This window comes from Pelobates fuscus, chromosome 1, assembly GCF_036172605.1.
Source record: "Pelobates fuscus isolate aPelFus1 chromosome 1, aPelFus1.pri, whole genome shotgun sequence".
Lineage (NCBI taxonomy): Eukaryota > Metazoa > Chordata > Amphibia > Anura > Pelobatidae > Pelobates > Pelobates fuscus.
This window is the reverse complement of record NC_086317.1, coordinates 383,379,183-383,389,139: the sequence shown is the minus strand read 5'-3', so window position 1 is coordinate 383,389,139 and position 9,957 is coordinate 383,379,183. Positions and strand designations below refer to the sequence as shown.

The following is a 9,957-nucleotide window of genomic DNA, read 5'->3' as shown; positions in this document are numbered from 1 at the left end:
ACTTGATCTGAACAAAACATATTCCACTTTATATTAATGTTTGATATTAGTGTTCTGTGAGTGCTCGTGTGCAGTGTCACTGTCAGTGTGTGTCACTGTCAGTGTGCGTGTTACAGCACTGTTGATACACGTGCCTGGTCACAGGGACAGACTCCCAGCATGCCTCACTCCTCTTCCCACACTACTGGGCGGAAGTCGCGTCTTGTGCGTCATTGCGCCCTCCTTACCCGGCATGCATCTGAGTGGTGTAAGATGGCGGCGTTAGATGAAACGGAACTATAACGTTAGAGACCAAGTAAACCGAGGTGAGTCTCTGTGCAGGAAGCGCGAGGAGAGGGCACGTGTGGCTGGGTGAACACGGCGTGTTATCTCCGATCTGTGACTTTTGGGGGAGGAGGGGCCCCATACAGAGAGATCGCATGCATGGTACATACCGCGTTAACTTATCGCTGCCGAACATACTGTTTGATCGTTTCCTTTAACTAAGCAGGTTCGTAAACTAAAGTCTGAATTCTAGAAAGTTCAGAGTGAACATCAGCAGTTCGGTAGAGATAGCTGCCTGGAAGCTCTGTCCATGTTAAAGGGACACTCCAGGCACCCAGACCACTTCTGCTCATTGGAGTGGTCTGGGTGCCAACTCCCACTACCCTTAACCCTGCAAGTGTAATTATTGCAGTTTTTCATAAACTGCAATAATTACATTACAGGGTTAACTCCACCTCTAGTGGCTGTCTACTAGACAGCCACTAGAGGTCACTTCCTAGTTTCTAGCACAAGAAACCTGTGCTAGAGCGTCGCTGGACGTCCTCACGCTGTGTGAGGACCTCCAGCGTCGCTCAAAACCCCATAGGAAAGCATTGAAATGATTTTTCAATGCTTTCCTATGGGGAGACGTAATGCGCATGCGCGGCATTTCCGCGCATGCGCATTAGGTTTCCTCGGCCGGTGGGCGAGATCAGTCTCGCCCACCGGCCGACGCAATCACAAGGAGGAGCGGCGCGGAGGAGGAAACAGCGGCGAGGGACATCGCCGCTGCCTCAGGTAAGTCACTGAAGGGGTTTTCACCCCTTCAGTAACCGGGGATTGGGGGGTGGGAGTTTCCCTTTAATGGCTGTGTGCTCAGTTTGGAATAAATTCATTCAGTGTCCCGGATAACTCGCAATTTAGTAACGAACGCTGTAACGATTAATGCAGAGCGATGATATCTGAGCTTCTGTCAACTATTGCGATAATTCTGTCTGTATGTCTGCCAGGTGGAGGCGCTGATGGTGGTGGTAATAATGTAGAAGAGTGATCTGTGATGAATCTAATTTTACTAACTAAGGAAATAAGACATGAGGTAATGTTTTTGTTGGGATTTTAGTGTAGGGCACTGTTTCTCGACTTTATGCAAAGAAGTACCCTTGCAGGTTAAAAAAATAATCCCTAAGTACCCCTGCCTCGAAAAAAATAATTTCGATTGATTTCAATTCCAAGTGTCCCTTTAAATATCAATGTGTAGACTATATTCACCAGAACCACAACAGCTTAAAGGACCACTCTAGTGCCAGGAAAACATACTCGTTTTCCTGGCACTAGAGTGCCCTGAGGGTGCCCCCACCCTCAGGGTCCCCCTCTCGCCCGGCTCTGGAAAGGGGAAAAGGGGTAAAACTTACCTTTTTCCAGCGCTGGGCGGGGAGCTCTCCGCCTCCTCTCCGCCCTGTCGGCTGAATGCACACGCGCGGCAAGAGCTGCGCGGCCATTCAGCCGGTCGCATAGGAAAGCATTTACAATGCTTTCCTATGGACGCTTGCGTGCTCTCACTGTGATTTTCACAGTGAGAATCACGCAAACGCCTCTAGCCGCTGTCAATGAGACAGCCACTAGAGGATTAGGGGGAAGGCTTAACCAATTTATAAACAAATGGGTTAACCCTAGCTGGACCTGGCACCCAGACCACTTCATTAAGCTGAAGCCTTTAATGTAGTGATGTCTACAGTCTGTTCAAGTAGGCTTTTTTAAAAAATGTAAACAATGCCTTTTCAAGAGAAATATTATACAAAAATACATGTGTATTAATGTGTCTCATATTTGTTGTGTGTGTGTGTATATATTATAAATCTAATTGATAAAATTATGCTTTTGATATATACACACATATATCCCAGCAATATAGTGATACAATACACATAAATTATTATACCTTTGCTTATATGTATAAATGCATAATACTGTCACAAATCACATAAAGCAAAACTACTTTTGCTTTAATTTAATTTGTCATTTTAAAGAAAAACAGGTATGGACACACGCACTAATATCAAAGGATATTTTTGATTGAGTTTAGTGATACGCATACACTGGCATGCAATCACTGATGCACACACTCATTAACAGACACTGACATACAAACACACTCCTTCTGTATCCCATACAAACACTGACACGTAATCATCAATAAACACATACACTGGCGCACATACATACATACATACATACATACATACATACATACATACATACATACATACATACATACATACTGTGACCCATAGAAATACACTTGTTTCTTCTTTCCTCCCTTGCCAGATGCTATCTAGCTGCAGTAGTACTGCGCTGGTGATGACTTTTCTCATTGCTGGGATATATCGTCATGATCCCGGCATCCTTCTGCTCTGTGACTTCTGCTGGGAGAGCCTGGCTTCAACCGTTCCTCGCAACCCCCCTCGTAAAAAAAAAGTGTCACTGGTGGCAGCCAATTACCTTTTTATTTTTCTTCTTTTTCTTTTCACATGGTTTTCGGTGCTGAATACACAAGCTGTCCGTCAGCATTAGACTCACGCCACATGTATTCAGAATGTCCCAGTTTACATATGCAAGCATCTCCTTCTTGATATTTGCTTCAATCTGGCCGTACTGTCCAGCTTAACCCCTTAAGGACACATGACATGTGTGACACGTCATGATTCCCTTTTATTCCATAAGTTTGGTCCTTAAGGGGTTAAGGTGCCACGGCCCACTGGAAAATTTTCCAGTCCAGCCTAAGGTGCCACGGCCCACTGGTAAATTTTTCAGTATCCTGGTGGTCCAGGTTGAGGGTATAGGGAATATATTTCATATACTGACAATTTTTCTGTTTTGTTTTCCAGATAAGAAAATCTTTATACTATTGAGGTTTTGAGCAAATAAAACCTGAAATAGGTTTTGATCCCTTGCAAGGTAAGCTGTTCTTTATGATATATAAGTGTGTGTATTAGAGCTGTGAAATATGGAGAAAAATGTCTGTTTTAATGTTGCTGATGCAGTTTTATTTGAACTTGTCTGATGGTATTTTTCCATACATTTTTATTGTTAAATTAACTGGCTCAAAGGACCACTATAGTCAACCAGACCACTTCAGCTCAATGAAGTGGTCTGGGTGCCAGGTCCCCCAGGTTTTAACCCTAAAGCTGTATGCATTGCAGGGTTAATCCAACCTCTATTGCTGTCTTCCTGACAGCCGCTAGAGGCACTTCCGTGACGCTCAATGCGAAAATCGCAATAAGCACGCAGAACGTCCATAGGAAAGCATTGAGTAATGCTCTCCTATGGACTGTTTGAATGTGCATTTGGCTCCACTCGAGAGCTGACGTCGGAGGGGGAGGAGAGGTCACCAGCGCCGAGGGAGCCCGACACTGGATTAAGGTAAGTGGCTGAAGGGGTTTTAACCCCACAAGGACTATATATTATCGCCATTTATATAGCGCCAACAGATTCCGTAGCACTTCACAATATTATTAGAGGGGAGGATTAAACTATAAATAGGACAGTTACAAGAAAACTTACAGGAACGATAGGTTGTAGAGGGCCACCCTCAAACAAGCTTACAGTCTATAATATAGTGCCAGGAAAAGGAGTTTGTTTTCCTGGCACTATAGTGGTCCTTTAATGTGTGTGTTTTGCTGTTGTTTCTTAGGGTAGGAAAAGAAAACAAACATAATGCACTGTTTTTGGTAACGTAAAAAATTTAAATAATGGTAGACCCTCTGTATAACTGTCTTCCAGTCGCCTTCTTTTCACACTTATGTCACTCTGCTTATGAAACACCTTCTCCTAATTTTATCAAACTCTTCATGTTTCTTTCCCCTTTTTTTGTGTCTGCTCATGCCTTTTCCCACCCCCACCCCCACTTATGCCACTGTGCCCATGCACTCCCCTTTGGTCTCTTTCCCACCATCTGTCACTCCCCACTCTTTCAACTTTTATTCTGGTAGCATAACATGGGTGTCAGTCCTAGGAAAAATCATGCTCTCTCAAGTGCCAGTTGCTGGTCTCCTTGTTTCTTCATATGAATCTGGTATTTCATCAAAAAAATCATGGTATTCGTTAAAAAAAAATATAAAGTGAACAAACACTGTTGTGCCCTGTCATTGTAAATATAATGTTTAATGATCAATTCCTACATAATCATATATGTGTACTTTAAATATAGGCTTTAGGTGGGTGGGTTCTGACTGTCACGGATGAGAGTCGCATGTTAAGTGAGCTCCTCTACTAATTTGCCCTAAGACGAATATACAAACACAAAAAAGACAAATTCTGTGATGCGGCAACTCGCTGACCTACCTGACACACTTGGTGACAGTCGAAGAGCTGCATGAAGTCTCCCTTCCCCCACTTTGAGGTTGTGGCCTAGTACCCGAAGGGCGGGAGAAGCAGCTGATCTCCCAGCCCAGAGGGAACTACTTGCCAGCGAGACCCCCGTTTTCTCCCTTCTTGGACAGGTGGGGGCGATACGGTCCACTCGTGGGAGGCAGCCCAGTGCTTGCAAACAGGCAGATCAGAGCCATCCATGCCATGGAACATCACAGCGACACACACAAAATGGCTGTAACCGCGTGTTTACCTATCATCATGGATGCACTCTCAGATATGGTATCCAGGATAAACAGGCACTTTGACTTCTGGAAGCAGTTGATTAGCAGGCAACCCTATTGTGATGCATAGCATACCCCCCGGAACGCCGACAATGCTTACAGGCTCCAGATCCCAATCGGAGACAGCAAAAGGTGATGACGGTGAAGGCTCCAACATGGAGGAAGCGCAAGCAGCGGAGCTCAACGAAACTAAAAGCGGCACAGAGGCGGGAACCGACATGGAGCAAACCACAGCCCTGCACCAAACCTGATAAGCCATTGAGAGCCCTGGTCCTGATCGCCAAAACGCACTGCCTCTCACCTGGGCCTCAAGGCCTGGTACACTCCAGTATGGGCAGGGACTGTGCTCTACAGATACAAGGCATAGGGTGAATGGGGATTGTAGTATGGTTACTGAAGGGGGAACTATTAGCCTTAATTAGCTATATGGGAAAATATTCTCCTGATGTGTGTTGTTTTTTTTTTTTTTTTTTTTTTGTGTTTTTTTTCTAACCTCCTCTCCTATTTGCTTTCTTAACCCAGCAAGGTCTGTTAGTATTATACCTGATGTCTTATATTCTTTTCTTTATAAGTGGCTTCCCAGGAAACCTTTTTCGCTCAGCTATATAGCCTCTGTTGTTTATCTTTATTTTTGTTTAACTTTGTCAGACGAGTCAGTCACCAAGCTTCGGTTCACCTTTCCATGTATGCATTTTATTCCAATAAAACATTGTGTTTAAACATGGGGGCTTTATAGGAGTGCAAGCATATCTGCCTGCCACCCTGCACTTCTCAAAGTATTAGTGTTTAACACAATTGTTCTTTATATTCAGATGGCAGGGGAACTAACTGAAAAGAGGGACCGTGAGTTGTCTCCATCCAAGGAGCGTAAGCGGTCCCGTTCCCGATCTGCTGAAAGAGAACGTGATAGGAAAGGCTCACCCTCCAAAGACCGAAAAAGGCACCGCTCTCGGGAACGAAGAAGATCTCGTAGCCATTCGCGTTCACGCTCTAAATCCAACGAGAGGTAACAGTAAAAATATTCATGTTTAGCTAATAAAAGCAGCAGCACTTTAATATAAGCATTGTCTCACCTTTGAGGCCCATGGTGCATAATCCTTTGACAACATATTGGTTTTATCTATGATAAGATCAAATACAATTTTCACTTTTTTCAATTTTTTTCCCCAAATATAGTTTAATTTGTTGTTTATGATTATTGTTAGAGATAGAAGACAAAAAGACAGAAAGAAAGAAACTCACCGTCGAGACAAGGACAGAAAGCGATCCAGGTAGGCTATTAATCTTGGTAGGAGAAAGGTTTTATATATTGTTCAACAATTATATTCACATATGTGTATTGTCTTGTTTAGGACTCCTTCTCCCAGCCGAGGAAAGGATTCGAAGGTGAAAAAAGAAAAGGAGATAAAGAAAGAAGATGATGAAAGCCAGACAGACAAGAAAACAAAGGTAAGTGGGACTTCTTCGCCCACTAGTCATCAATACCTGACTGTATTCATGGCCAATATTGGAAATTAGGAAATACAAACTATATAATCCAGTTGTTCCCATTGAGACAAGCAAGGAGGCATTTAAGTGCCATCCTAAGTAAGCAAGATTTATACACCTTCTCAGAAAAAAAGAAAAGCTGTATATAAATACAACCTACAAAATAAGTACTGCCTTTTTTTTTTTTTTACACCCCCTCCTTGTGTTTACACATTGCTGCTGAAGCCAAAAACATAAGGGTGGCAAGGCCTCGATGGGCTTGGATTGTCCTGTTAATTCTGTGAGAGATCCATATTCACCTATCAACTACACTCCTTTTTTTTCTAGTTAAAATTTTATGGAAATCTTAACTAGCTTTTCTGTATTAATTTCATGTGAAAACATGTTTCTGTCTCCGTTGCAGCAGCATAACATATACTTTTTGTGTGTTGGGCAATATAAAAAGTAAAATGTTTCCTTTTTTTTTTTTCAGGCACAGCCTCTGTCTCTCGAAGAGTTGTTGGCCAAGAAGAAACAAGAGGAGGAAGCGGAGGCTAAGGTATGCCAAAACTTGTGTATGTGATAGGTCTACTATTAAAATGGTGAAAATGTGTGTCAATGGTATAGTGGGAGGTTTGGGAGAAGCCCATAATGAAAATGACTTTACTGACCTTTAAACACTTTGGTGAAACTATTAGTGTGTGTGTTTCACATCATGTTGAATCTTGTTCACTCTGTTATATTTTGCAGCCAAAGTTCCTTTCTAAAGCGGACAGGGCGGCTGAAGCTATTAAGCGAAGGCAGATGGAAGTAGAGGAGAAACAGAAGCTACTGGAAGAGGAACGGAAGAAAAGGAAGCAGTTTCAAGAGATTGGCAGGAGAATGATGGGTAATAAAATTTCTGCTTTTTTGCATTAATTGTTTCATGGTACACAAGCCTCAAACAGTTACCAGCAAATCTCATTGTGCAGCTGATCCTGATAAAAAAAATCTTCCTGTAACTTTTTTTTGTCAATCTTTGTTTTTATTGAGGCATATGATGGGTCGGTACAGAAAGTAAAACATGAGATTAATGCATGAGAAACATACGGCACACAGAACTGGTTATACAAAGGTTACATGCATTCTCGAGCATAACGGCCTCTGTTTTATGAAAGTTTCAACTGTGTTATCAAACAGGCTAAACAAGTTATATATGCAAAATACTAGCGGTTCACTTAGCTAAGTCAGGTTCAAATTTAAATGTTACCTCGTTGGTATGTCGAAGCATGGAAATGGGTTGCCATGGCTAGTCAACAGGCTAGTTTATCTACACTGATTTGGCCCTCCGCTTATGCGGAGCAGTGTATTTGAGGGGGCTTGGGGGCTCGGAGCCTATCTGGTGACATAAATATTTAAGGCTTATGAGGGGCATGAGACAAAGTGTACTAAAGTTAATAAAACACCGCTATGTAAAGTGGACTAGAGAGGACATAGAAATGCTTATTCCTATACAGGAGTCATATTAAACAGAAAATATAGTAGATTTGGTGGTTGCAGGGTCAGGGGATATCATGTTTGGTATTAAGTCATGTATTACACTTTTAAGGTACAGCTCAGATGCATGCTAGTGGTACTTATTAGGTAACATCGAATGAACATTACTCGTAGGAGAGAGTCCCAATGTGTGAGTGTGTGGGCTTAATGATAAGCGTAGGCACATGTCATCCAGCCGGCCTGCACATCATGGCAAGGGGCTGATGCACTTCCTGGGTGCTCGTCGTCCGGGTGCCGTGTCTCTTCGGCCCAAGGCCTTAGTAGGGGCCTTTGCCGCATGTCCATTGACCCCATCAACAGGGTCGGGGGCCCGAGGGTATGCCTGAGCACAACTATTCCCTCGGGTATATGGGCGGCGTGGGAGGGTCACCTCCAGGTAAGCCCCCAGTTCGGAAGAAGGGTACACTGTCCCAGTTTCGATTTCATCCTTGTGAGTGGTGAGGTGTGCCGTTCGGCCCTTGGGTGGTCCCCGTGGGTACCCCAGAGTGACACCGCCAGGCAGGGCTGTTGTAGAGATCGTGACTGTGCGGCAGCGATAGGTAGTATGTCTGCCTGTAGCCCGCTTTTTCCATCTGTGGGTTTTATGCGGTAGCGGTTGTCCCTTTAGTGCTATGAGGCTATTGTAGCTTGGCTGTCGGCATTTGGGAGGCCGCTGAGGTCGCCGCTCTTGCGGTTTTGTTTACCTCTGTCCGGCTTCTTTGTGGCTTGTGCCTGTCTCATGCGTTCCTGCAGCTTGGACCAGGAATTGTCAAATATGACCCCCAGGGTGTCCGGAACTTGGCTCCTGGGGTCTGCTTTATCCGATTGCGATATTGTCTGGCCCATCGTCGCAGAGCCTGGTGCATCCGCCATCTTGAGTGGCTCCAGACCCGTGCAGCTTGATAGTTCCGCCGGGTACACAGAGGCGTTTAGACCGGAGGCAGTACAGGTCTTTGGGAACCGGGATAACCCCCACCGGCAGGGGGGGGTGGGGGTAGGATGTGTGTGCCCCCTTGTCTGCCAGAGAACCGGGAGAGCGGCCGTCCCTCCTCGGCTCCCACCCGCACAGGCCGCTTGTCGCACGTGGTCCGCCCGGCACCGGAGGACCAAGTGTCTGGTATCCCCGGGTTCAGGTCTGTCTTTTGCACTCGATTAGTGCTGTCAGCAGTCCGTGTGCTCAGGTGGTCGGGCGTTGTGCCCTGAATCCTGAGTCCAGACTCGGGAGCCCACCTTCCTGTAACTTTTTAATTATTAAATAACTACACTAGTGGAAATAAATATTTTTACACTTTCTCATCTTATACCAATGGTTTTTCTTGTGTTACTAAAGGTCACGGACCTTCATTTAGTGTTCCATTGCTCACAAATGGTTTAACATCGAATGAACGGACGGTGCCTGGGGACTCTAGGAACTACAACCAATACCATGAGATAAAATGGATTTAGTGCCTACAGTGTCCCTTTAAATCTGAATGGGAAAAATAGAGCTCACAATAGCAAGCTGTGACTGTAACGGAGTTTGAGAAATTATCCAAATCAGCTGTCTTAGCCTCAGATTTACCATTCAAATTTTATTTGTACAACTTCAGTTTGGTGAATAACCATGTTTGTGTTTTGTGTTGGGGACAAAAAGAAAATCTTCAAAAGATGTTTGTTTAATTTGAAACTCATTAAACTCTCCTAATTTTGTAGTTTCTACTCAGAGTAGCTTCAAACTTGTTTTTATCTGCTCTGTTCCTCCTTTTCTTATTTGACAGAGGATCCGCAGGAAAGGGAACGAAGAGAACGCAGAGAGAGAATAGAAAGGGAGAACAATGGTAACGAGGATGATGAAGGAAGGATAAAAGTCCGTGAGGAGAAAGACAAAACTAAAGAGCTCCAAGCCATAAAGGTAATCATGATATAAGCTTTGCTCTTAGTAAAAAAATTTATAGTAGAAATAATGCTACAAACCATTGTCAAAATCTCCGCTCTAACACCACTATGTAACATAAGATCAGATGCAGACCATACACCAGGATAAGCAAGTATGTGCAAAATTAGTTCTGTATAAATTTTAGATTTAAGAAAGTGGCATGGA

The 9,957-nt window shown here is 43.9% G+C and overlaps 1 protein-coding gene across 2 annotated transcripts in view; it reads left to right on the top strand.

Annotated features, from left to right (window-relative positions):
• Positions 1-228: 228 nt before the first annotated feature.
• The window catches only part of DDX23 (DEAD-box helicase 23), a 31,116-nt gene continuing 21,387 nt past the window's right edge, over positions 229-9,957 (top strand). The window contains exons 1-8 of one of the 2 annotated variants that reach the window (XM_063426060.1): positions 229-309; positions 3,134-3,198; positions 5,708-5,901; positions 6,101-6,166; positions 6,248-6,344; positions 6,856-6,921; positions 7,113-7,251; positions 9,635-9,768. In XM_063426060.1, the coding sequence (XP_063282130.1) occupies positions 5,708-5,901; positions 6,101-6,166; positions 6,248-6,344; positions 6,856-6,921; positions 7,113-7,251; positions 9,635-9,768 (696 nt within the window). In that variant the 5' untranslated portion in view covers positions 229-309; positions 3,134-3,198. Of the gene's footprint in view, positions 310-3,128; positions 3,199-5,707; positions 5,902-6,100; positions 6,167-6,247; positions 6,345-6,855; positions 6,922-7,112; positions 7,252-9,634; positions 9,769-9,957 lie in introns of both variants that reach the window. The other variant, XM_063426061.1, reaches the window with a different exon arrangement.